The sequence below is a fragment of the Pseudopipra pipra genome, chromosome 8, assembly GCF_036250125.1.
Source record: "Pseudopipra pipra isolate bDixPip1 chromosome 8, bDixPip1.hap1, whole genome shotgun sequence".
In the NCBI taxonomy this organism is placed as follows: domain Eukaryota; kingdom Metazoa; phylum Chordata; class Aves; order Passeriformes; family Pipridae; genus Pseudopipra; species Pseudopipra pipra.
The window spans coordinates 33,847,842-33,874,315 of record NC_087556.1 but is presented as its reverse complement, the minus strand read 5'-3'; the positions used below and the strand labels follow the sequence as shown (position 1 = coordinate 33,874,315).

Here is a 26,474-nt window from a genome sequence, read left to right as displayed (position 1 = left end):
GTGCCCACTGTCACCTGCACACCCTACACTGTTTGCATTACACCAGAGAACTTTGCCCCTCGGCCAGTCTCTGGGGGTTCATTCCTCAGCTCAGAAATAGCTTTCAAAGAGCTCCTTGGCTCCCGAAAGACGAACCCAGAGCCTTAGTAATCCTCCTAGTGACCGAAAGGCACTTTTCCCTGTTGTTTGTCCACCCGTTGCCATCAACACTGGCAAGGGGAAGGCACAGTGAAGGGCGGGAAGGAGCCCTCTGGGGCCAAGAAACCTTTGCCCACGCTGCCACCTCCGTCTCTCCGTAAATTTCTGAGCGCTGCATCTTCCGTAAATCCCTTTAACGAACAAGGATCCAAACATCTGCGAGTTGTCTGAATTAGTGTGAATTTGGCAGACTGAACAGCAAACTCGCATCGCCCCGCAGCCTTCAAATTTCGTGTTTTCCTCGGGTTCATTAAATACACAACAATCTGTTACCAGAAGATGGTTCCTACGTGCACAGGCTGCCAAGGAGCCGGTTTTGATGGCTCTAGTGGAGATGGGGGAACGTGTGAGGAGCAGAGGGGGGCTCTTCCTAAAGCAGCAGGATAAGGAGAGGATGGGCTGCACCCACCCTGCCTCCTCCAGAGACCACCCACCACACAGCAAAGGCTGTCTGTGATGTGTAATCCCAGTGCAGCCAAAGTTGGAGGTGATTTTGGGAAGCTTCAAGGGAAACAGAGCAGAGTGTGGGTCAGTCAAGGGGAGATGCCCACAAAAGCCAAGGAGGTCCTTGGGCATCATCCCAGCTGGGATGACTGTGCCGCAATCAGATCGGGAAACCAGGCTCTGCCAAGATTTTTCATGCTCTTAAGCAGAGCCCTGGGCACGAGGCATCCCTTATACTGGGGAAACTGGGGAGTTCCCGCTGCTGCTGGGCAACACAGGACCCAGGCAGGCAGCAAAGGCATCACCGAAATCATGCCACAGGCAGAATGGTCCAATGCTGTGACGGGGAATAGCACTGGAGGCTTTGCCTTCCCTCAAAGGAAGTCTTTCGCTATGAGGAAGAAGTCAAAGCAAACACCCACTCACCGTGTTTACCCGTTCAAATCAAAGCCAAAGCAGCACTGAAACGTGCCCGACAGCATTTCCACGGAGTCATTCATTGAGAGTTTGGACTTGGCTTTGAGATGGTGTTTTTAATATCGCGAGGCAGACGCTTGTGAGGCTGGAATAATACAGAATCTGTTGCTGTAACACACTCCCAGCTCCTGTGAGGTGTCAGTAGCACGTAGAGCCCAAACCTTCTGTGGGTTTGGCTCCATCGGGGGCTCCCCGAGGGCCAGGCAGTGAGATGCTTCCCCCCATGCTGCTGCAAGCCTGGAGTGCAGCTGAAATGAGCCCAAGGTACCATTGCCTCAAAGCAAGGCACCCCACCAGGTGATTGCCCAGCCACAGAAGTAACACCCACAGAGGACAATTTTCCCAGCATTGGGATGTTTCACCCCCTGGAGATACCTAAGTTGCATGGAGCACACCAGGATGAGCTCCACTGTAGCTTGGCAGCCATAAAAGCCCAGATTTTTGCAGCCCGTCTCAGAGGCGAGGAAAATTAAAGAAAAAAAAAAAAAATAAGTGGAAACACAAACAGCCCCTGGTTTTATTTGGGCTGGCAGGAACATCATCCCGCCCAGCCTTCCTCGAGCTCATTTATGACAGTGTGAACATGCAGTAGTAAAGGGGAAAAAAATTTGAAATCTGCATTTTCCACCCCAAGAGTCTCCATCTCTGGATAGTCTCCATACATCTCTCTTTCTCTCACCCCACAGGTGAAAATCAGGAGGAGAAATAGATTTCTCTGTGCCGTGGAAAGGGGAAGCCCAAAGGACAAGGAGGTTGGCCCCGGCACCGGCGTGGTGTGAAACACAAAGCCCACTCCTGAAATGGCATCCCGAGGAGAACTGACCTAAATGCTGCATCCCATCCCAGCTCCAAAGCTGCCAGCAGGCTACCAGGAAGGGCACTGTGCCAGGTATTTTGTCAGTGCACAAACATGAATGATTGCCTGGGACAAATAGGGCAGCAAAAACATCCACCTTCATCACATGGAAAAAATATGTATCAGCTTGCAACCCTAATGAGTGAAGGAATTAATGAATCTAGAATTTGTAAACCATTGTGAGGTCCCTAAAATTCTGACACCACCTTAAAATGCATGAGAGTGCAAGCTAAACATCACGTTCTGTTAGAAAACAACCTACAGAATTTTTTATACATACTAAGGACAACAAGAAGTGCTACTGAAAATAATAGAAAGAACAGTGGAAACATTAGTCACGATGTAGAAAAGTGAGAAATGGTCAGTATAAATGTCCTAAGGAGAAAGGAAAAGGACACAGTCATGTTTGTCAGGAGTAACCTGGCATGTTATTAAACAGCAAGAACTAAATATAGATCGCTCTTAAACAACAGCAGCAAATAATTTACACCTTCAACTGTTATAAGATTGTGCCAAAAAGTTTTCTGAGCCATCACCACCCATGTTCCCCAAGGACTGGCACAAGCCAGGGTGATAAAAGTGATGGCCCCGAAACCTAGAGCCTGGCAAGGCTCCGGTTTCAGTGAGAGGTCAGGGAGTCAGGAACCACTCTTACAGCACCAGGGAAAGAGCTCTCACCTCAGTCGATGTCTTTGTGCAGGTGAAAGGGAGAACTGGTGTAACAGACCTCATTAAAGCACACACAGGTGTATGACAGCTATCGATAACTCTGCCACCGGCAGATCTCAAACAGACCTGCAAATAACTGGTAACACTGGCTGCAGCAGGAACTAGACTGTCACCTTAGGCCATGCAGTATTTCTGGCAGTATTTGGGAAGGAAACAAGAAAATCAGTGCTGTGTAAGAAGTGACTCAAGACCAGCAAAGCACTAAATAGAGAGAACAACTTGATAATACAGAATGAAGAGAAGCAACCAGTGCTGTTTGTAACAGAGACATTAAGATACACCTTAAAAAAACTAAATTGCTTAAAAGCCACTCGCCTCAAAGGCAGGGCATGTCCCCAGGCTCCTGCATGGTGCAGTGGAATACCAAGGTATGTAAGGATATGGCCAGAGGCTGGATAAACTGGGGCTCTCCAAGAGAAGCAGAGAGAGTATTGTCTCCATGCTCTGCACTCCACAACTGCTATGGGCACCTGGAGCCTCCTATCACCTCCAGCCAAGGTTTGGAGCAGACCCCAAGAGTAACTGAGGGACTTGAAAACACTGGTACAGCACAAGGCTGGGGGAATGTGGGGTGGTAACTGCTGAGGATGACTTGGCTGCCTCCAGAGAGGGCAGGAGAAGCCAGGCAGGTCCCTTGGAGGGAGCAGAACAGCATTGGGACACCTCCCAGCATGGCGAGAAGCTGGGGCTAAGCAGGTCCAGAGCAAGGGCAAAGTGCAATTTTTTCCTGAACCAGCACAGACAATAATCATCATCATAAACTACCAGCAGAGATGATTGCAGAGGGCTCCCAGTCAGTGCTACAGTTTCATCTCTGCCCTGAGTGGACTTCCTAAAAGACACTGAATCATGGAATCACTCAGGTTGGAAAACACTTTAGGATCATCGAGTCCATGCTCCAGCAAGAATTAATTTGGAAAGCTACTAAAAATGGTGATACATAGAGCAGTCCCCAGGAGAGGGGCTCTCCTGGCCCACTGCCCTACACCCTGAATGAGCTGCTGCCCCCTGTCCCCAGCGGCCCCATGTCCTAACAGGGTCACCAGGGTGGGATGTGCCAGGATCAGGAGGGTGGACTGACAGAGCAGCCCCTCTGCAGGCTGGCCTGGCTCTTGTCCCAGCTTTAACATTGATCCTTTTGAACCTGCCACCTTTATGATGTATTGTGGGGTACACAAAAGACAGGCATGGGGGAGGCATCGACAGCACAATTCATCACACTGGAGAGTTGGGACTTTTTATTTTAAATTAAGCTTAAAATACTTACATCTGAAAACTCCATGGGAAAAATAATTTCTACCAACAACGTAAACCGTGTGCAACTGAAAATGTGGGTGAGAGTTTCTAAATGAAGCTTTAGGTAACTGTAAATCTTCATTAGTCGTGATGCTTTGACTTTGAGAAGTACCATCCCATTGCATTGCATTTCATTTATAGCACAACTGATATTCCAATAAAAATAAAATCGTAGAGTGGCCTGGGTGGGAAGGGACCTTGAAAATCATCTAGTTCCAATCCTCTGCCAAGGGCAGGGACACCTTCCACTAGATCAGGTTGCTCAGAGCCCCATCAAGCCTGGCCTTGAACAGTTCCAGGGATGAGGTAGCCACAGCTTCTCTGGGTAACCTGTTTTTCTGAATTAACAGTGAGCCTACAAAACCAAATGTGGATATTTTTAATGCTTTCTGTATCTTCATAATTATAACAGCTCTTCAGCTTTGGCACACAATTGTAGCTTTTTGCCATCTAGTTCACAGTATTAAAACTTGTCCTTTCAAATATATTATACAACATCCATTTGTAACAGCTGGGACGAAAAAAAAAGCAGATGATAACAGGGTTAATAATATATATACATGAAGTAATTTTATAACATTGACAACTATTTCCCAGCACACCAGGAGGCTGAAAGTTTTCGGTAAGATTAGGGCAAGCCCAGAAACACAAAACTCACTGTTATTGTGACTTTCCCCCATCACTTGAAATGAGAAATGGCCCCCATCACCTGGCCTAACTGTGCTGCCAGGCTGTCCTGACCAGGCAAGATCCATTGTCTGCCTTAATCCCATTTTCCTTCCCTAACATTTCCCAGTGGTGCAGAATAGTGACGGCGGCACTTGTCCAACTGGGGCAACTGAGGCAGAGGAACAGGAAGGAAAAAGCACAAGAAAAGAAAATTCTTAAATACAAGTAAGTGCATAACAAGCTTTGACTCATCCCCTCGGATTTAGGAGCAAGGTGAGGGGTGTCTCTCAACTCCCCCAGTCCAGACCAGTCTCTGAAACCAAAGGAAGCTGCTGATGCACCTTGAGAGCCACATCCTCTGTACCACCACCTCCCCAAACCCCGCTTCTCCTCTGCCATCCAGAGGATTTCTGATCCTTCCTTTCGAGGGCTGGTTTTGAGCAGAGAGAGGGAGAGCAGGTTTTCCAGCTGCCGGATCAAAGCTTGCCAGATTCCATTTTTTACAAACCCTGGGAGACGTAACGATATATAAGCACAAAACAGCCACAAAGTAAAACTCCTCTTTCACTACAGTCCCACACCTACCGCACAGCGCAAGCCCTGAGCTCTGGCTGCTGAAAGCAAAACCTATGGCCAGGAGCCACAAGTAGAGGGAATGATGTAGCCCAAGGGATGTTTCAAATGGACTACAGAGGAGTGACACCAATGCTGCTGCTATATTTAATCCTCTAAAAGCAAAAAACCATGACCAGGTCTCCCTTGGGTACATTTTTAGGGGGGAGGTATAGAAACTCAATGCACCAGAACAGAGTTTTTGCACTCACTCAACCAGTTCTTAAAATATTACTCAAATGAAGTGATTACTGAGCCAAATTCACCTGGTACCTCCCACCCATCCATGCAGGGACCCACAACCTGCAGTGTTGGGATCATCCATGCTTCACACAGGGTTTGGTGCTCCTCCAGGTCAGTGTAATGCAGTTTGCTCCTTTGTGCATTTCAAAGAAACTTCTAACGTATCAAATCTGATTTATCTTACATAGCATATGTCAGATCCGTAAGATGTGGTATCTCACACATCCAATGTATCAAATCCCATAGGCCTCAAAACTCATGGATCAACCACCTGAAGCCAGGAGAAATTCTGGTTGTAAATTAACTGCATGATGACGCTTCTTACTTTTCAATCCCTACTTCACCTGTTGATCACTAAAGACTCACACATCCACAGCCTGTACTAGCAGAGACACACCAGCTTGGTGATGTTTTAGAAACAGGCTCTTGTTAGGGAATTTTTGTCTCTCTACAGAGAGCCAACTCAGAAAAGTTTGGAAAAACAAAACAGTCCACAGATCTGCTCTCTGGTTCACTGTACCAGAGCCACGTTCTGCATTGCTGCTCTACAGAAATAGCTGGGTCGTGGGCAGCCAGGCTGCAACTGTGGGTGTGGAGTATGACCTTGGAAAAGTCCTTTTTCAGAGTTAAAGCACGGCCACTTCTCGCAGGGAGGCTCGTGCGCAGAACCAGAGCTCCAGGGCTCAGGTCTGCCAGTGCCCCGACTGCTTTCAAGGAATTTATGGAAGGTCTCATCCCTATAGAGAGTGGTGGCACATGCTGGATTGGCAGGGAACAAGGAGCAGACGCAGGGAGAGGGGCTTCCCCAGGCTTCATGACCCAGTGGGCACAGATGAGTAGCACGGTGGAAAATTCCCTCCTCTTCGCTGGTGAGTTTATATTTAGCTCTCCGGGGAGCAGACGTGCTGGAGGAGCTGCTGTTTCGGTGGTGTTTTTGCACAGCCCCGCGGGGACCCCTGCAAGGCGAGCGGCGGCTGCCGGGCACAGCCCTCACCGCCCGCTCCGGGCGGGCACGTGAGACCGACGGCAGTCACAGAGTGGCAGTCGCAGCCCTCTGCCACTCGTCAGACCTTTTTTTTTAGTTCTGTTTCCCCGAGTCAGCAGGCTTGCTTCCTCTTCCTCCTCCTCCCCGTTTTGGGGGAGAAAGGAGCAGAAAAAGTCAGCCAAGAAGAGAACTTGCTTGAGGAGCTACAGAGAAGCAACATCCCAGCTCCTCTGCTAGCCTGGTCCCCCATAGCCACGGGAATAAAGCCTGTCTTTCTGAAGGTATTTGCACTCTAGGAAAGAGTGCAGACCTGACACCAAGGCTCTGCTTGCCCTCTCTCTCCCCTGGGACGTGGCAAGGAGAGTCAGCCTCTCCAGCCTGAGCTCTCCAAAGAGCTCCGAGCATCTCTGGCACCTTGCCCTGTCCCAGTCCAAAGTTGGTCCAAAGTCTGCTCTGCCACAGATTAATGTTCATTAGGAATATTTCCCAGCAACATCACTTGACAAACCATGTGATACAGGAGGGGGAAGGGAACAAAACCAAAATCACCCTTTCAACTTGGGGTGTCCCCTTTTCCATCTGAGATTTTACAAGGCAAGTACAAACTGCCTCCATCCCAACAATGATCAAGAAAAACTCTATGCAGTATCATAAGAAAGAAAGAAGGAAGCACAGTCTCAGAGCACACAGCTGCCATTTGAGAAATCAGAATTTAACCAGAAATAATAAACTGACAAATTGCATAAAGCTCATCCCCCTCCCCATCCCATCAGGACACAGCCCATGGTGCCTGTTCTGCACAGAAACACAGGTGTTCTGGCAAAAAGCTGTATGTCTCGTTCTACCTGTACTTTTGGTAAAAATAAAGCAAGCATTTGATATTAGAAAAAATATTAATTGCATATAATTAACCAAAGCATATTTGGGGATTTATATTGGTATATGCTTGCCTATTTGCATGTCTGCATATTTATGCATATGCATATATTTATGCAGGTATCCATACCTGAAAATTAGCCTACATTGGTGCTGGCTCTGTCCCACAGTCTGCCTGATTTCCATATACAAAAATCTGGATCTCACTCACACAAATCAATTATCTGATTTGCCCAGATTTTCTATGCTAAGTCTTGCATTTGCAGCAAAAGGCCATCTGCTTTCTATAACCAATGTGGTTCCTGGACACCTTGGCCCTGCAGAGAGCTGGAAGTCTCAAAAGTTTCCCTCCCTGCTCTGGGTTTAAGCTGGAAGTGAGAAAGTCTGGAGACAGGGATTCAGCTGCAAAACCACCAGCACGCGTGGCCGTTCTCCCTGTGTCCGTGGCCGTGCTCCCTGTGTCCGTGCTCGGCGGGGCATCCTCCTCTCCTCTGAAGTGGACGGAAGGAAGCAATTCCACGGCAGGTTGTTCTGGCTGGGTTTCCCCCCCTGCCCCCCAGCTTGTGAAAGCCAGGAGGCTGCATCCTTCTCCCAGTAAAGTGCCTCCAGCACGGGGTGAACAGCCCTAATCCTGCACCCCTGAACCCAGCCGTGGTGTAGCACACCCACCACCGCAAGCATTCTCAGGCTCATGAGGACTTTCAGAAAAGAAGAAATAAGTCAGAAACTCTCTTCAAACCTGCATTGAGCCGCAACAGGTAAGGACAGAACAAGCTGCTCTGAAATTCAGGTTTTTTACTATCACACTAATTAATCTGTTTCATGACCCACCCCAAATATTTTCCCTAGAAACATTATCTACATTGTTTTGGGGTTTCTTTATTTCTTTTTCTAGCCCTCAGTCAAGCTCTGGTAAACATTTCTGCCCATGTCAGAGGCAGGCCAAGGGAATCTGGGCTTTGTGATTTCAGCAGCATCTGCTGTGCTCAGAGATACCCGACCCGGGGCAGAGATGCTCATAGCACTCCGTGTTTTTACTGGATTATCACAAGGCACTGCTACCTCTGCAATTTGCAAGTAGTTTTTAATCTGTCAAAATAGACTTTCGTTATTGCTTGAGGATTCAAAAGGAAAATATGCACATCTGGTTTCAATCGCGAACTGAAGTTTCGTCTATCAGCCTATTTCATAACAAATTACGCTTACTTTTTACTCCAGAGGATTTCCTAAGGAGGGGATGAGCTGCCAAGGTACACCAGCGTCTGTGGAGACTGCACGGCACTGAGAGGCAGTGGCACTGCTCAGTGACAGGCACCGTGCTGCTACAAACTCAATCTGTATCAAATAAATTAAAATTATTGAGGAAAAAATCCTTATTCGTGAAATCTTTGCATCCAGCTGTACGCGAAACCTTCACGTACAACAGAACCTGAACTACCTGACGTCACTGAATGGAGAAACAAAACTTAGGGACTTTCTAGGACAACTCCACTGCCAGGACACTTCACACAGTAAGGAGCTGCCGTGTCCCACCGCAGTGGACCTGGATGCTCGAGACCCCCCACCCGGGGGGCAGGCCTGCCCCTCTCCCTTGCTGCCGGGAGCCACCTCGCACGTACCAGAATGAAATCTGAAGCGTGGCACAGTGGGAAGAGCGTGCGATTACCCTGGGAGAGCATCCCTGCAGGGATGCTCAACAACGGCTCCTCTGGTCTGCAGCCCCCCGTGAGAACTCGAGACTCGGCATCCGAGTTTCAACCCCCTTAAACATCACTCTCGACCCAGAGAAAGGAAAGCACGTGTTGATTCGCTTGCAGGAAGAAATTCCAGTGGCAAAGGCAGAGGAATCCGACGGGAAGAGAAGCGCTCGCTCCCCGCACGCCGAACTCCGGAGAGCCGCCCTTGCCCGCACGTCGGGCGGGCGGCCGGGGCTCAGCATCCCGCACCGCCCGGCCGCTCCGGGCACACACCCCACTGCCCCGCGCTCCCTCCGGGCGCCCAGGCGGCGTCTCCGCGGTGCCCTCCGCTCACCGCGGCGCGGGCGAGACCTGACGGCACAAAGCTGGACATCCCCCAGCCCGCTCCGCGGGGATGTGGCAGCGGCGGGGGGTACCAGTATCCTCCCCCCATCCCCTCCGCGGCGCCCCGAGCCGGGCAGGGCGCACCGTCGCCCTTTGTCCACCCCCTCCCCGACACCCCCCAGGGACGGCACGACCCCGCTCGGCTCCGGGCATCGCTTACCGGGCGCTTCCCGTGGTGGCGGCGGCGCGGCCCGGCCGGGCCGGCTCTGGGCGCCGCTCCGACCGCGCTCCGCTGCCGCCGCCGCCGCCGCCTTGCTGCGGGCGGGGCGGGCGGAGGGAGGGAGCGGCGAGGAGGAGGAGGAGGAGGAGGAGGAGGAGGAGGAGGAGGAAATGCTCTTGTCACTTCCTGAGCGGAGCCAGCGCGGTCAGAGCCCGGCCCGCACCTGCGGAGCGCCCGCCCCGGGGACCCGCGCACCGGAGCGCTCGGTGCGAGGGAAGGCGGGGGAGACCCCCCCGGCTGCCGCCCCGAATGGGCATCCCAGGGGTTAAACATGGCCGGAAAGAGCGTGTGGGGGGAGGAAAAAGTCCAAAAATGATAAAAAAGGGGGATTCCGTGCGGCCATCAGGCTCCGCACGACGGGGTCCCCCGGCTGGCGCTGGCAGCGCTCCCGCGGCATCACTGCCCGCACACGGCCCCGCAGCCCGGGATGCCGCGGGTGCGGCTCGCGTGGGGCTCCGCGGCTCGTTCGGAGGCCGAGAGTGACTCCTGGTGGCACGGCCGGCCCGGGGAGGAGGAGGAGGTGGTGAAGAAGAGCTGGGCTCCATCAGCCACGAAAGGAAGGGTCCGATCCCCGCAATGGGAAGTAGCGCTGAAGTTTTGGCACATCACAGGTACTCACCATCCACCGCTGCACCCATGGGTGGGATTCAGTAAAAAAAATCCCACTCCTTAATTTTTCTCCATTTTTCATAGAATAATGGAATGGTTTGGGTTGGAAGGGACCTTTAAAGACGATCTAGTTCCACCCCCCTGCCATGGGCAGGGACACCTTCCACTAGCCCAGGTTGCTCCAAGCCCCATCCAACCTGACCTTGAAAACTTCCACGGATGCAGCAGCCACAGCTTCTCTGGGCAACCTGTGCCAGGGCCTCACCACCCTCACAGCCAAGAATTCCTTCCCAATAACCAGTCTAAACCTACTGTTTTTCAGTTTGGGGTCATTCCCCCTTGTCCTGTCACTCCAGATCCTTGCCCAAAGTCCCTCTCCAACTTTCTTGGAGCCACTTTAGACACTGGAAGGGGCTCTGTGGTATCCCTGGAGCCCTTTCTTCTCCAGCCTGAACAACTCCAGCTCTTCCAGCCTGTCTCCATAGCAGAAGTGCTCCAGCCTTCAGAGCAGTTCTGTGGCCTCCTCTGGACTCACTCCTACAGGTCCATGTCCTTCCTGTGCTGGGACCCCCGGAGCTGGTTGCACTACTCCAGGGTGAGGGCTCACCAGAGTGGAATAGGGGGGAAGAATCATCTCCCTTGACTTGCTGCCCATGCTGCCTGTGATGAAGCCCAGGTCATGGTTGTCTCTCTGGGCTGCACGACCTTTCATGCCAGGTCATGTCCAGCCTCTCATTCACCAGCACCCCCAAGTCTTCTCAGCAGGAATTTTTTTTCCAGCGTGTATTTTGGGAGGGGGCTGTGATTTGACAGAACAAGCTGAGCAAAATACTGCAGGAGTGAAGGTGGCCATGGGTCCTCCAGCAGCATTCAGAGGCACATCTGCTTGGTCTCACGTGGGAGATGGCCTTTAGGAGCGATGTGCTCTGACAATAACATTTTCCATCCACCCAAGCTGCACCGCACACAGCACGTGGGCTCCTCCCGAGGGCGGGCGTAATTAGCGAACAAGGAAACTACATGACAGCTAAAAGGAAGATTTAGAACTCATTACAAAACAGAGCCTAAACATTAATCTTAAACATATGTGAGCAGACAACACAGATGTCATCAGGAATGAATCTGGGGCTGAATTTCATCCGCCCGCCTGGATGGCCGGGCACACCGCTGGGGATGGCATGTGGGGACAAGTAAGGGCAGGAACAGCAAGGGAGGCTCTGGCTGGGTAACTCAGCAGTGCTCTGGGTGTCCTGCCTTGCTGCTGCACAGCCCAGGACACCAAATAACTGTTGAGGAAGACTATCAGTTAGTGTTTAATGTAATTAAGAAGAAAGAGGTAAGTAAGCAGAAGCAGCGGGTGGAAATTTAACGAGGGAGCAGCTCCCACCAACACAGCGAGGACTGATCTCAACAAAAGTGGCTCCGTACTCAGTACACATAAAATTAGGAGTGGCTGGTTTGAGTGGGCAACGAACAGGGAGAAGGGTTTGATGATGTGAAGGGGCTTTTGCATCAAGCTCCTCCATCCCACTCAGTATTTGCTTTTCTTATCACGTGTTGAGGCTGGTAGCAATAAAACACTTGCTAACTCCTTTTCCAGAACTTAGGGAATCAAGTTTGAAAATGTTTTTTTATGGCTTCCCAGTGGAATATTTCAGCAATAAAGCTCAGAGTGTAATTGAATCCATTCCCGTGGCAGCCTTGGGCTCCAAGACTCAAGCAGAAAGTTGCTTTCTGTCTGCTCCTGCAGCTCGCTCCAAACCCAGCATTTTCTGCCTCTCATCCAACAGATGAGCTGGCTGTGGAGCATTCCCAGCACACGTGAAAGCCTATTGCTGAAGCACAAACCTGTTTTCCACAGATAGTATTTGCAGTAATGTTGTTGAAATGTAAAGGCTGCCCATAGTTCCCTGCTCTGGGCAGTGCAGAAGATTTTGTCAGAAGGGGAAAAGACAGAAATAATTTTCAAGCTTTAAAGAACTGGCCAAGAGAGTTTAGTTGTCGTGGACAGAAAAATCATTCAGTTCAACTCTTGAGCTGATTTAATTTGTGTTTTTGTCTTGGATGTCAGCACTTTTGTTACCCACTGACTAGGAGCCTTCCTGATGGGAGATGGAAACTGTGGATAGGGAAAAATCTAATGATCTCCACGGTCCTTCTGAAATGATTCTGGGGTCCAAGTCATTAAGACTGTCGATGTAGCAGTGCTAAGCCCTGTGGATAAACATCATTTCCTTCACTGCCAGCTCACAGGATTGCAGCCTGCTTTCCATGTAGCCTTTCCAATGCTTCACTGTCTGCTCCAGTTCATTGTTATTCGAGTCATATGCACCAAGTTTACTAATAATTTCAGAAGTGTCCCTTTCACCATGACCTACAACTCTGCACTGTCCTAAGCACTGGAGCAATCCCAGTTATTTGTGGGTTTATCCTTCTGCCTCTCCTGCTAGACAAGGAATACAGGTAAGGAACTTGCCCAAGGCCAGAGAGTCGGAGTGTCCCAGTCAGATGATGTCCCAGCCATCCAGCTGTGCTGGGTACCACGTACTCGCAGGGACATCTTGGCTCCACCAAAGGTCTCCAAGAGCACAAAAAGGAGATCAACTTCAGAGGCCACAGGGGAACTCCTGAAACTCACAAAATCTAAATAACAGCAAGCACAAGTACTTTTAAACAAGTATTTCACACCCAGAGAACAAACACATCTCCGTAATATGATTGATGTGCTCTGGGTCAGAAAGTACTGAATTGCTAAACAACTGATACCAGCTGAGACCTGATACCTAAACAACTGAACCACTGCTGTGCAGAGGTTTGTAATGAGGAGTGCAGTTCTAACTACATTTGGCATACAATGAGATTTCCACCAAAGTTAAAAATCCTATCTAATGTCAGGTTATTTGCTGCACATGCAACAGCTTTGTGTTTGCTGCCTCCCTTCCCACCTTGGCAGAGGGCATGACTGCTGAGCTCCAGGCTGCCCCCACACGAGGTGCAATGGAAACAGCTGATGGATAAAATAAACAGACCATGAAAGACATGTGTGAACCTCTCTCTTGCCTGAATGTGCTTATCACTTTGTCAACCATGTTTGTGTCTGCATTCACCTAAGATAAGCCCAGAGTTACTTGTCCATCATTCACAAAGCTCAAGGCAGCTGCAGACATGCCCCAAAGCAGCACCCTACCTTGGATAAGCACCCATGGAGTTCAGGAGTAGCCGGAGAGGCTAATTAACACCACAAATTGGCGTGAAAGAGCCTAGATCCTTCTGCTCAAATCTCAGTTCTCGACCCCACCAGCAGTTCAGATTTCTCACTGTATGCACACTCTTCCCACCTCAGCTTGACATGTGATGCTGTCCATGAATACCTGGCTGCTGCAGGGACTGTGCTGAGGTTTGTTTCTGCTCCCTCACTGGTGTTTATTAGCTCTGGCTCTCCAGCATGGGCTTATGCATTTGTGATTATCCAGGATTTATAATGCTACCTGGCAGCAATTGGTTTGCCTGACAGCACTCAGTTTAATTTCCAGTAACATAAAAATGGGCTCATTTCAAGCTATACTGTTCCCTAACAAATTGAAATTAAGCCGCAGGTCGGCTTTTCCCTTGCTTGTGTTAAACAAAACACGCCATCGTTCCTTTTCCTCCTTTGTCTCGAGGCTATAACACCTCATCCCCTTTCACTGAAAGCCCTTGGTAGCCATTAATTGCTCCTCAATTTTGCTGCTACCCACAAGGGTTGGGTCATGCTCAACGTACTTCCAGCCAAGGCACAGGATAGAGCCATCCCCTCCAAGGCATCCGTAGCACCCCTTCATCCCTGGATCAGGTAACACTGTGAAGGGCAGTCTCCCCCTCCTCTTATCCCAGAAAAGGCAGGGAGCAACAGGAATGCAAAGGCAGAGCTCCGTATGGCAATGCAGAGCCCTGGTCCAATTATTTCTTAAGTGCTCTCCACATATTTTACAGGAGACGATTCGATCCGTTAAAATGCTTAGAGGGCCTATAAAATAGAGCAGTTATTGTTGTAGCAAGCTGTGTTCTTTACCTTTCGGCATGCCAAGATCAGGAAAGCAATCCCAGTGCCAAAACACTGAAAATTTTGCTGTATGTTGCTAAATACCACACTTAAAGATTTTTGTCTGGTATGAAATAACATAAAATTTGGCAGCCTTATACCAGGCGCCCTGGAACACAGTAGAACAGACACAGCAGAGTACATATACATGCAGATTTTCCTTACAATGGCTTCAGTGCTGCCAGTGCATTCCTGGAATGTGGAAATACATGGAAGCCAGTGTCAGTGATGGAGAAAAGCATGCTGTGCCTAATGTACCAGAAAAGCTATTCAAGAACTCGTCCTGACATAAAAGAACTCCAAAGAAGCTGTGTCAGCTCAGCTTTGGAGCTTCCCAAGTATCTGTCTGTTCTTCCTTGCACACTTGGCTTCACCCCGCACACCTGGCTACAAACCCAGTCGTTCTAAGGGAGGGATTGCTGTTCATCCCCTTGTTTACCCGTTCAGGCTCACAGATGTCAGAGTCTGCACCAGAAATGTCTGCAGAACTGAAATAATTTCGATACAAATGATATGAGAGAGCATTGTTTTCTCTCCAGAGACTCACACCTGAGACCTGTGTGGTGGGACATGCACTTCTTCGCTCAGGTCTAACGAGCTCTCCTATAAACAGCAACAGCAGGTTTAAAATCCCAAATACCTGAAGGCTCCTTTTTAGAAAAGTACAAAGTAAAAAAAAAAAGCTAAGCCTCCTTTTGCTGTAGGTGTTAAATACCCCAAATCCTACGATACAATCAAGGCAGCTGGCTATTCCCAGATTTCAGAAATGGTGTTGCAACACCAGATTTAAATTTGAGAAGGTGAGCCCATAATGCAAACAGTTATTTCAATCTGATGCTCTCAATAATGATTTGAAGAAATATTCTCCTGATGGGACAGAGAGCCTGTAATTACTTGCTTCATCATTGCTGGCCCCGTCTGCAAAAGCAGCTGCCATAATTCTGTTGGTGTTTCTGATGTAACCCAACAGCTCTTAAAAAAGAAGAAATGTAGCTCTCAGAAATTCTTCAAGTTACATCACAAAATTATACTTAGTTTCAAGAACACAATATTAATTCTATATCTTATAAGCCTCCAAAAAAACAACAAAAAAACCCATTTACAAAACAGTTGATGAACAGGACCGCAGGCCAGGCTGCACAAGGTTTGGAACAACCTGGAACAGTGGAAGGTGTGTCTGGCCATGGCAGAGGATTAGAACGAGATGGTCTTGAAGGTCCCTTCCTACCCGAACCATTCTGGCATTCTAGGACTGTTCCTGCTCCTTAAGGACCGTTTAAATGAACATCCTCTCTTATAAATAACAAGCTGGTCAACAAAAGGGAAGTCAAGGAGTAAGGGAATATTAACCTTCCATCTGAATTTTCTCTGTTCATTGAGTTGTGTCACGATTTTCATGTCTGGCATTTCTCACTCCTTAATTTGTATAAACATGATTAGAAGAGTTATTTACTTCAAGAAAGTACTGTGATGCTGAAAAGGCAAAGGCTTTTTGTCTCGAGAATTCATTTACTTCACACTCTAGCAGAGCCCCATGTGTAGAAATTCTCCTAGATCAGACATCTCAGATCAATAATTATTTCATTAATATGGCTTGGTCACCTCTCTCAGGTATTTCATGCTGACAATTCACTTTTGTGATACACCCCATAAAATTCCAGGGTAAAATGCTCCAAGCTCTTTCAGTAGTACAAGCCCCACAACAAACACAATGGCCTCTCCCAGTAAATGCCTAAAAGAGAAATCCCTGAACAGTTTGCTTGGCAGTAGGAGCTGGGTATCAGATGTCTGAGCTGCACCAAGCACAGATGTTGGTGGAGGTGCTGCTTCTTTGAGCTTAGGCACTAAAAGCCATCTCCCATCTCTCTGGAATAAAAGGTCAGTCCTGAGAGCATTCCATCCTTCAGCACACTCTCAATGAACAAGGGAACACAAACCCTTTCTGTTCTGCCCACGTTTTATGCAAAACTCCATCAGAAAGGTTTGCCAGCTCCGCAGCGTCATCCAGCCTAAACTCGGTCCTGCAGGAAAAGCCTGTAGGCTCAACCACCTCCGAGATCCATGGCAGATGTTAGTTTTACTACCCACAAACCTCATATTTGACAGTGAAATCACATACAGAGTTTTCAGATAGCGAAACAATAGGAGGAAAATGCGTTTTAAATGCCGCATTTATTCTCCTGTAGTCCCGGCGTTGCAGCTGAAACCAAGAGTCACGCAGCTGTGTAGTCATGAAGATTCCAGCCTTCAGGAACCATCACGAAGCACTCCCCAAACCTCCAGCAAATATTCACCCCTCCTAACCCACTGCTTATTCCTCTGCCTCTTTTTCAGCTGTTTTTTCACTGAAATGCATCAACATTTAGAGATCACGCCTCCATCAAGAACCTCCTGGCAAGATGAACTGCCCCAAATCAAGGACGTGTCATTTCCAAATCCTAGTAGCCAAAAAAACCTCATTGCTTAAGTCCCTATTTGAGCTGCTATCTAGACTCCATTATCCACAAAATACAGGTTTCCAACAGAGCAGATTTTAAAGAGTAAGTCTTTGGTTATTGTTGCCTTAAAATAAATCTCCTAAAACACGTTTTACAAGCATTTTTCTACTCTCCAGTGAGACCTGAGAGTGCTTGGGTCTGAGAAGGAATATGCAAACTACAGATGAGATGCAGAAATCCTTAGTTTCAAGCAATTTTTGGGAGCTTATTTTTTGCTTTATGAATTGTATAAAAATACTACCTGGAGAAGAAAAAGTAATAATCAATCCCATGAAGAGGAAAAACAATACTTGTCCTTAATTTTACATTTCTTATGGAGTGTGAATCAATGGTCAAATTCCAACTAATTGATTAAAAGAAAATCCAAGACAGCCAGGATTTTACTTTCATTCCATGATTAAACACACATCATGCCTTCATTAGCAAAAATTACAAATGGGAATAAAACAGATGCCCTAAACACATCCTGCCAGAGTCCTTGACAATTAAAATTTCCTTGCATTAGCTCTACCTGATGCCAAATCAGCTACAAAAATGTCACAGGCTTTTTACTGAGGGTGTTATCAGGAGTGTACTTTGAATCCTTTGTACCACCCCACCAAAAAACCCCTCTGTCTGGATTCCCTGTTACATTTCCTATCATTCCAGTTGGCTGCTGGGCAGAGACAACACACAGGACTACAATAGTTACCCAAATGGTAACAAGCCCTTGGTTTTGACATTTGAGTTAGGAACTCAGGCCTGACCAAATATGCAAAGAACTGTTCACAGGGACTACATCTGCCCACCACTGCTGATAAACCATTCTTCCAATGGAATATATCCCATTTCACAAAAAGATGTGGAATTGGGATTCCCACCTTGAGGATATCGACAATTGGATCACAGAGGGAGGACTCACCACTGTGCAAATAATGCCTTAATTCCTGTCCTGGGAAAGGACTAGATGCATTTATTGACCCTTAAAGATCTCCTGAACCCTGGGAACAAGGAGAACTGTGGAAACTAGGAGAAGCAATTCCCTGATAAGCAAACATGACCTTGCCTGTGAAACAAAACCTGATTGCCCAACAGGGCCTCCTTGATTTTTGAAAGAACAAGTTTATTGTCACCTGCGAATGGGTTTGTCAAGGGATGAAGAAATCTCATCTTCCTGCCTTTCAAGCAACACTAATATTCAGAGAATACAAAACAGCAGAAGAAATAAAGGCAAAGAAATTAGGCAAAAAAATCACACACAGAAGTTTAAAAATTATATTAAAAAAGATGAACAAGGAATGGATAGTTATGCTTTGAATTCTTTTGGATTTATGCAGCTAAAATCTGTCCTGAGAAATTCACCAGAAAAGCTAAGGTCATTGTGGCTCTTAAGACATTACTATATAGAAAATTAATCATGAAGGAGGCACATGTCACTCACCAGTGAGAATGCAAGACTGTAACATCCCACCTTTATGTATTTATGAGACCAGGGAAAATAACTGACCAGGCATGAACACACTCAGGCAAGGGAGGCCTTCAAAGACACTCCCTCTGTGAGAAAAAAGCTGAGCTACTTCAGTGGAGACAGAACCACGCTGAGTATGAGAACCTCTGAAAATCTGCATTTAAAGCACTGACTAGACGTTTTTTTGCAAGTGCTGTGGTTGTTGTATTAATTTCCCTCCTTAACAGCTACATTCACATTCACCAAAGAAAAAAAATTAAGGATTTTAATTAATTAATATTAATACGTATTAATATAAGTGCCTTAATTAATATGAAATTTAATTAATATTAAAGCACTTAAATAGCAAAAGCTTGTTCCCTATTCCAGTGCACAACAGAGAAATGAGATTTTTGCTCTGTAGAATACCTTTGCCTCTATTGGTCACTGATTACCAACACTAAAATTAAATACCAGATAACCTTTATGTTCCAAACACAAACATCCTTCAGTTAGATTTGTAACCTGTATGTAGAATGTCTTATTTCCCTCTCACTCCCAAACATGCAGCTTCCCTAAAACAAGTGAGGTTGTAGCAAGGACAAAATTTATGGGCAAGTTATGCAAAGCTGAAATGTTTCTAGGGCAATGTTTTATAGCCCCTTGGAGTTCCATACAGAGTATTTTACTGTGCACTCAAAAAGCATTTATTTACACACGTGTCTGAGGTTTTCTGTCAGGTTTAAAGTTCAGACTTTTCTCATCTAATCTAATTTGTCCAAGATGGATGGCCTCGTTTTTTTCCTTTGGAAAACCAATGCTGTTACACTGTTTCCAATTCTTCCTCCAAAGCAAAACTTGGGTGTTGGCAGCTCCTCCAGAATTTCAAATCCTGCCAGACAGAAATTAAAATGCTTTTATTAGAAGGAAGTCGTTTTATTCGCCTCTTGGATAACCCTTTGCAAACCATTCTTTATTTGTCTGGAAAACTTGCAAGTCAGTTAATCTGTGAGTTTATAGGATTGTATCGTTGCACTGCACCACTGCTTTATACAGCTGAACCTCTTCCATGGATAATAAAAACCTCAGCTGGCTGACTCACACAGATTAATGGCAGAAAAGATGAGAACTTGCCAGTAATTTCAGTTCCTCACAAGGGCTGGTTGTTTCAGATCCACGCTGAGTTTCAAGTCTCAGGTAGGAGATTCAGGAGGTGACTGGCATGTAAAAAAACTCTATGATGGATCAGAAGAGCAGCTGAGGAGGTGACACAAAAGGTCACAGACTTGCCAGTTCCTCTAAACATGGGTAACAATGTTACCCCAATCCCAAAGCAATCAGAAGGGTGACTTCAGTATGGTATAAAGGACTCAAAGAAAAAAAGTATCATCTGGATACACATTTTCCCAGTGTAATTACACTGAGAGCCCCAACCTCCAAAGTGTAACAGAACCCGTCCTCCTGTGGCACCTTGGCACTGGCAAACACAGGAGATGCAATTCCAGAGGAAAACAGAGGGAAGACAGGCTGAAGCGTTTACTAATCTCTTTACCTTCTCTAATCCTGATCTGGGAAAGTCAATATGCTAACACGGACATTAAAATTCACTCATCCCATCCTTCAACAACCCTCAGCTGGCAGAGGGTTCTGTTTAGCTGCTTACCTTCTCTGAACTCGTTCAGCAGCTCCTCCTTGGTCCAGTTGCAAGATGTGATGAGGAAAAATCCCTGTGGTTTCAACGCCCTGCACAGGGATCTCACGTACTGCTGCCGCTTCCCCGCCGCGTCGTCGGGATTGAGGCTTATGGCATCAAAAGTCCCCTTGTCAATACAAATGTCAAAGCCTGACAGTTCAGCTGATGGGGCCAGGAAGTCTTCTACCTAAACCAGAAGTCTACAGCTGTGAAAACAATCTTCTGCTCAGCAGCTCCTGAAACTTTAACGCGAAGCAAGACTTTAAAACACAACGTTTCAAACTTGACAATAGCTGTGCTTGGGAAGGGGTAACTCACAGCCTTTTCAATGCTATGGAAGCTCCTTTCTTCTCTGTGCGTTATGTGATGATCTATTTGCTGTAATCTAAAGCTCAAACTAACACACTTGGAGTTCAGTCTATAAATCATAATTTGTACTTTGATCCCTGGCACGTGCCAGGCACTGCACAAATGCAGAAGAACAGACTGTGCCTGCCACAAAGAGATTTTACAACTGACACAAGAACAGAACCATCACACAGGTACAGAGCTGGAGGATAAAACAGCACAGCAGACAGAGAGCTCAGAATTACAGGCAGTCACAGAATCATGGGATGGCTGAGGCTGGAAGGGACCTTTGGAGGTCATCTGGTGCTACCCCTGCTCCAGCAAGTGCTCTCAAACTTCCTGCTGCACAGCTACTGATAGGGATCTATCATTTAAGGATTTCTTCCTCTATCTCAAATCTGAAATTCAGAATGTGGCAGCTAAAATATAGAACTCCCAAAGGGTGAACCACTCTTCTGCTCCTGCTCCAAGCAGAGAAATCTTGTTAGCCCTAATGACTGCTACAAACAGAAAACAAAAATAAAGACCAAAACCCTTCTTGTAAACAGAGATTTATTAGGTTAGAGTTCTTTCACAAACGAATGTCAAAAGACATCATTTGTTTAGTACCCCGAGCACGTCTGAATATCAATTAGGTCACTTAATCTCGGGTTCAATTACTCTCTATTTCCTCAATAAACTTTCTCTCAAGACTTACCTTTAATTTAATGTTAGACATCCCTTCTTTCTCTCTTACTTTTTCTGAAAGCTGTATTGCAGAAGGAGAGTAGTCAATCCCTGTGAGATTCACGTAGCCAGACTTTGCCTAGACAGAATCAGAGAATCTTAATTAGTGCACTAGTGATTTTTTCATCCAGCGAGTATACTCCCTATCTATAATCCATCTCATCTCTCCTCCTCTTACTGACAGGAAAAAAAAAACAACCCAGCTTTTACTCATTTTTATACCTGTTACCTTTACAAGAGCTAAGTAGCTCGAGGAATGAGTTGAAGTAAGTCCACTCTGCCTAAATACCTCACCAAAAGAACTGCTGACTGAAAGCTGTTTTATGTCAAGTGGAAAACCGAGCAGAACTGTGAAAAGTAACACCCTGGAGGGGAACAGGCTCTCTTATCTGCACCAAAAGTAAGCTAGAAAACAGGAATTTTCAGTGATGAGAACATGTGACAATGCCAGATGCTTCAAAATGAGGAAAAAAATACTCTCTGACACATAACATTTGAGATTGAGCAATTATTTGGTTTATAACCCAAACTGTAAGAGCCAAACCACCTAATACATTACACTACTACACAAATCCACTGCAAAATCATACATTTCTCTAATTATTCATGCTAAATGCCTATTTGAATAAAACTATTTGCATGCTGCAAGGTCTCTGTATCAGCAATTTTCAGGCAGGTTATGCATGACATAAAAGAGCATACAGAGACTTTGTTAATCTAAGTTTGGAGGAGATAACGATAACCCAGCTCAGGGAACTCGGGCAGTGAGGCCCCAGCAACCCTTTGGCAAAGCAGGTGGGCACCCAGGTGGAGCTGGGCACGTGGGAGGGGAACAGGGACACATCTCTGCACTCCGAGGTAGAAGCTGAAGGGACCAGCTCGGGACATCACGTGTGTGAGTCGGCCTGTCTAAACCCAAACCTAACAGCAAGAGCTCCAATCCTATGGCCAGCTGCAGGCTGTCACAGCACAGAGAGGGAGGAGGCTTTCCTTTCTTTTAATATGGAAAAACACATGGACCTTAACTGGCATTAAGCAACCAGCTGCGTGTCTACTTGTTCCAAAGGCTGACACCTCAACAGCGAGGAAAACTATGAGGAGTTTTCACAACAGTCCTTCCTCCTTCCAGCAGCCCCTCAGGCCTGTGAGCTCAGTGCTAACCAGCTGTTCTGAACTGAGGGCTAATTGCAGCTCAACACAAAGACAGTGTTGTTTGCATGTGATGGAGAACAGCTTATTGCTCAGGCTCCTGCCCACGTTCCTCCCCAGAGCAAAGCAGGCTTCCTCAGATGCCTGTGCTGAAGGCTTGGGGGTGGAAGAGTAGTTCCCACAACAGCTCCTCTGTTTGGAAAGGAAGGGCTTGAGTCACTGCAGGGAGTTCCCATTCACTCCTATAGTCTCCAGGGCAGAGAAGGAAAGGTTAGAGATAAACAACACTAAATGCTGCTAAACCTGTAGGGCCTGACTGTGACAGGAAGGGATCCTTCCCTCACGTGCCATCCTGCAGCTGGACTCCTGCCCTGAAGGTGGTATTTATGGCACTCTTCTGATGCTTCTTGGAGAGGCAGATTAAAGAGTAGAAGGTAGTTTGCAATGGTATCAGCTCTGCCCTGTGCTTGGGCCTCTGCTGCTGCCAGACAGACACCCCAACGTGGGTGAACATCCTTCGCTCCAGAGAAGCTTTTCAATGTTTTCAATATTGCTGGCTGCCACAATACTCATAAAAATAAGAGAAGATCAGAGCTTTGTGTGGCAGCAACATTTCCTTAGAAGAGGAGAAAGAATTATGCCTTCAATCCAGCCTATCACATCCTTGAAGTTAACAGGGGTAGGACCATGGTCTACTTCACATATAAAAAGGGCTCCTATTTATGTGGTACTTAGGTAGTCTCAAGCAGTTCCCTTTTAGAGAGGTGCTACTAATGTCTTCCATGGCTGAGTCTTTTCCAGTATTGCCATTTCTATCCCATTATGGAGTCCAGCTCCAGTGGTAGAACAGTCCTACAGTAGCTGCTGTTCTTGCCAAAAGAATCCCAACTTGATTTTCAGAAGAATCCCAACCTGATTTTCAAGGCCTGGCATTAAAAAAAAAAAAAAATCTTTTAAATGAACTAAGCAAGTGAGATCCTGAATTATTTAGCAAAACTAAACAATATAATTTTTGAAGTAATTTTTCAAATGAGAACTGGACTGAAAATTCCCTACAAAAGCAACCACAGTACTCTGAGGTGCTTAATGTAAGGAAAGAGGGTGCTTTTACAGCAGTTTAATAGTTTTTAAAAGCTATCAGGCTGTCATTTTCCCATTACAGTATGAAAATCAGTTTCCTATTTGTAAGTGGGGTCACTATAAAACTTCTGTTGGATATTTCAATGATGATAGAGCTGGCTAGTATTGCACTTAGTAATCACCATTATTAGGCTAATTTCCCTTAATGAGATGGGCAGTTTCTGTTTTTGATGACATAACTTCCCCTGTGCTGTGGTGTAGCAGCCAGTCCCCGTGTTCTAAAATCAATGTCCATGTTGAAAAAATTTCCATTACAAACCTGACTTTGACTTCCAGCCCTTTCAATTCCTACAGTAACTAATGGAGCCAATGGAGAATGCAGAACAATAGAAGCTGTGCAAGTATGACAGTCCCTTCCTTTATCAACTGCCCTACAGTATTACACAAAAAAAAAAATCAATTAAAACCAGGAAAAAAACCCTGGGACTCCTAAACATCTTGTATCACTGTAAAACAACATTGTAACACCTCAGAACATATCTGACCAGAGTTTTCACTCTGACAGAAATGGACACTTCTTGAAAAGTAGTGTCACTCTGTAAGTAATTTACCTAGAAGCCCTTGGTTTGACCCACTTTTTCACATCAGTAATGAGTTTTATTATCAGAACTGAATGCAGACAAAGGGTCTGCTTTTGCACATGAGGGTACTTCGTGCATTAATCAACTTAATTCCCTTCTCTGGAGGAGTTTACACAACAATGGGAAGAAATGCAGTTTTAAGTGTAGGGAAACAAAGGTAAAGTTAAAATAAGGGATGCTCATGCTGACTGGTTTCAAGAAATACTGTAAATTTTGGAACCTGAAGTATTGACTCTCTGTGTCTTTCACACAGCCCACAGCTCACGAGGATTATTACTGTCACTTGTGAGAACTGGATTTTAACTGCTCTGTTTGGAGCTCTGATTCTGTATAAAAAATACACAAACTTTGCAATACACCAACCAATTCAACCAGTAAAACACCGTTCCCAGTTCCAATGTCGAGCACAGAGCTGTCCAGGGGGACGCCGTGTTTTTCCAGCCACCTGATGATGCGCACCATGCTTTCCTCTCCAAACCTGTGTAAAACGAGGGCTCAGGGAATTAAAACAGCAAAAAAATCTACATAAGGTACAGCAAATTTATGTCATCACTCGCTCCCTCCAGCTTTTGCAAAGCCCCTCTTAGTGTTACTGAAGTAACAACTGCCACAGCTCACAGTTCATGTTTGCTCTTCTCAAAATAAAATTAATCCCATGGCCTTAAGATTCACTGAAAACCCAACTTTGGGAGGTGATATCACCCACATATTAAAAAAGGGAGCAGCAAGGGCAGCTTGTGTAGCTAAACCTGAGCTCAGGGATAAAAAGCAAATTTTTTAGTGACGTACACCTCAGCTACCAGCTCAATTTCTGTGTCATGACACTTTGTCCAAGTGCAACTGAGAAACTTGCTTTGCAAAACTGAGCAAGAGAGGAACTGGTGGCTTCAATGTTAAAACTCTCCATCCTTTTGTCAGCAACCCACCGGATTGCTGACTGTGTTTCTGCAATGTCTGTTTTGATCAAGAAACAACAGAAACACTCTGTAGGAGTTATTTTATTTACCAGATTTCCCCGGCATCTCCAATGTCTTGAAAAGTTTGCAGTTCTCTCTCATATGCAGCATCCCAGCTGGAGTAGGGGGGAATAAAAGAGAGGATATTGCAGTTAATACTGGGAAATACTTAAAGAGTGAGGGGAAGAAAAAGTGAAAGAGGGGAAATTTAGGCCAGATATTAGGGAGAAATCCTTTACTGTGAGAGTGGTGAGATACTGCTCCCCAGCACAGGAAGAACATTAAACTGTGGGAGCAAGTCCAGAGGAGGCCACAGGGATGCTCCGAGGGCTGGAGCCCCTCTGCTCTGGAGCCAGGCTGGGAGAGCTCGGAGTGTTCACTTGGAGAAGAGAAGGCTCCAGGGAGACCTGAGAGCCCCTCTCAGTATCTAAAGGGCCTCCAAGAGAACTGGAGAGGGACTTTGGATAAGGGATGGAGGGACAGGATAAGTGCTTCCCACTGCCAGAGAGCAGAGGATGTGGGGAAGGAATTCTTCCCTGTGAGAGTGGTGAGGGGCTGGAATGGATTTCGCAGAGAAGCTTTGGCTGTCTCACCCCTGGAAGTGTCCAAGACCAGGTTGGACGGGGTTTGGAGCAATCTGGGATATATGGAAGGTGTCCGTGCCCATGGCAGGGGGTGGAACGAGATGGTCTTAAGGGTCCCTTCCACAACCCAAACCATTCCATGATTTCACGAAAGGGCGAGAATGCTGTTTCTGTGTATCAGCGCCACTTTACATAATTACGGACTGTATAAATAAAATAATACACGAAGCACAGAACGGTTCGCGCCGGAAGGGACCTGGACGGTCCCTTACTGCAGCTCCCCCCGCCGCGGGCAGGGACACCTCCCACAGCGCGGGTCGCTCCGCGCCCCGTCCCGCCCCTGGGGCTCACGCCTGGCTCCCCTGCCCGTCCCTGCCCCGGCACTCACTGCTCCCGGGTGCCCAGCACCGAGGGCACGAAGGGCTGCTCCGCGGGCCCCGCCATGCCCGGAACCGCCGAGCGGGGCGGGCGGAGCGCGGGGACGCTCTGGGCGGGCGGAGCCGCTCGGTGGTGCCGCCGTGAGGGGGGATCGGCCCGCCCCGAATCGGGGGGTTTGTGTGACCCCTGCGGGGTGTGCGCGGTGCGATCCCCTCAAATCCCATCCCCGGGAGTGTCCGAGGCCAGGCTGGACGGCGCTTGGAGCGACATGGGATAGTGGAAGGTGTCCCTGCCCGTGGCAGGGGGGTGGACGTAAATGATCTTTGAGGTCCCTTCCAATCCAGACCGTCCTGGGATTCTATGAAAATCAGCGCAATATTTAAAAGAAGGGGTTATGCTTTTCAATATTTATTAATTTCAAATTTCACAAACGTGGCTGCTTTTACAAGGCTTTTTTTTTTTTTTTTTTTTTTTTTTTTTTTTGCGAGGTGTGTTAAGTGAAAAATAGGAGTGATGAACGGCACCGCTGCAGAGTCGCCTCCTGGTACAGCTCCGTGTGTGTGTCATGGAATCATGGAATGGTTTGGGTTGGAAGGGACATTAAAGCCCATCCAGTTCC

General features: G+C 47.1%; 2 protein-coding genes and 1 long non-coding RNA gene across 6 annotated transcripts in view; 1 reads left to right on the top strand and 2 right to left on the bottom strand.

The window, feature by feature from the left end:
• FAM53B (family with sequence similarity 53 member B) overlaps positions 1 to 9,772 on the bottom strand; it is a 47,166-nt gene extending 37,394 nt beyond the window's left edge. For both annotated transcript variants that reach the window (XM_064663567.1, XM_064663568.1), the window contains exon 1: positions 9,627 to 9,772. The gene's annotated coding sequence lies outside the window, so the exon portion shown is untranslated. The remainder of the gene's footprint in view (positions 1 to 9,626) is intronic.
• Positions 9,773 to 9,830: 58 nt separating this feature from the next.
• LOC135418320 (uncharacterized) lies at positions 9,831 to 17,467 on the top strand. The gene is made up of 2 exons (XR_010432391.1): positions 9,831 to 10,297; positions 16,711 to 17,467. It is a non-coding gene; the product is annotated as an uncharacterized LOC135418320 (long non-coding RNA).
• EEF1AKMT2 (EEF1A lysine methyltransferase 2) lies at positions 17,237 to 26,094 on the bottom strand. 3 transcript variants are annotated; one of them, XM_064663569.1, is made up of 7 exons: positions 25,866 to 26,094; positions 24,944 to 25,009; positions 24,301 to 24,415; positions 23,616 to 23,727; positions 21,039 to 21,146; positions 19,964 to 20,180; positions 17,237 to 19,192 (listed from the first exon to the last, which is right to left on the bottom strand). In XM_064663569.1, the coding sequence occupies exons 1-7, from the start codon at positions 26,077 to 26,079 to the stop codon at positions 19,065 to 19,067; spliced, it is 960 nt and encodes a 319-aa protein (XP_064519639.1). In that variant the 5' UTR covers positions 26,080 to 26,094; the 3' UTR covers positions 17,237 to 19,064. The 3 variants fall into 3 exon arrangements, with proteins under 3 accessions (XP_064519639.1, XP_064519640.1, XP_064519641.1); XM_064663570.1 differs by lacking the exon at positions 23,616 to 23,727 and having other exon boundaries at positions 24,301 to 24,431; XM_064663571.1 differs by lacking the exon at positions 23,616 to 23,727 and having other exon boundaries at positions 25,866 to 25,975.
• Positions 26,095 to 26,474: the final 380 nt, after the last annotated feature.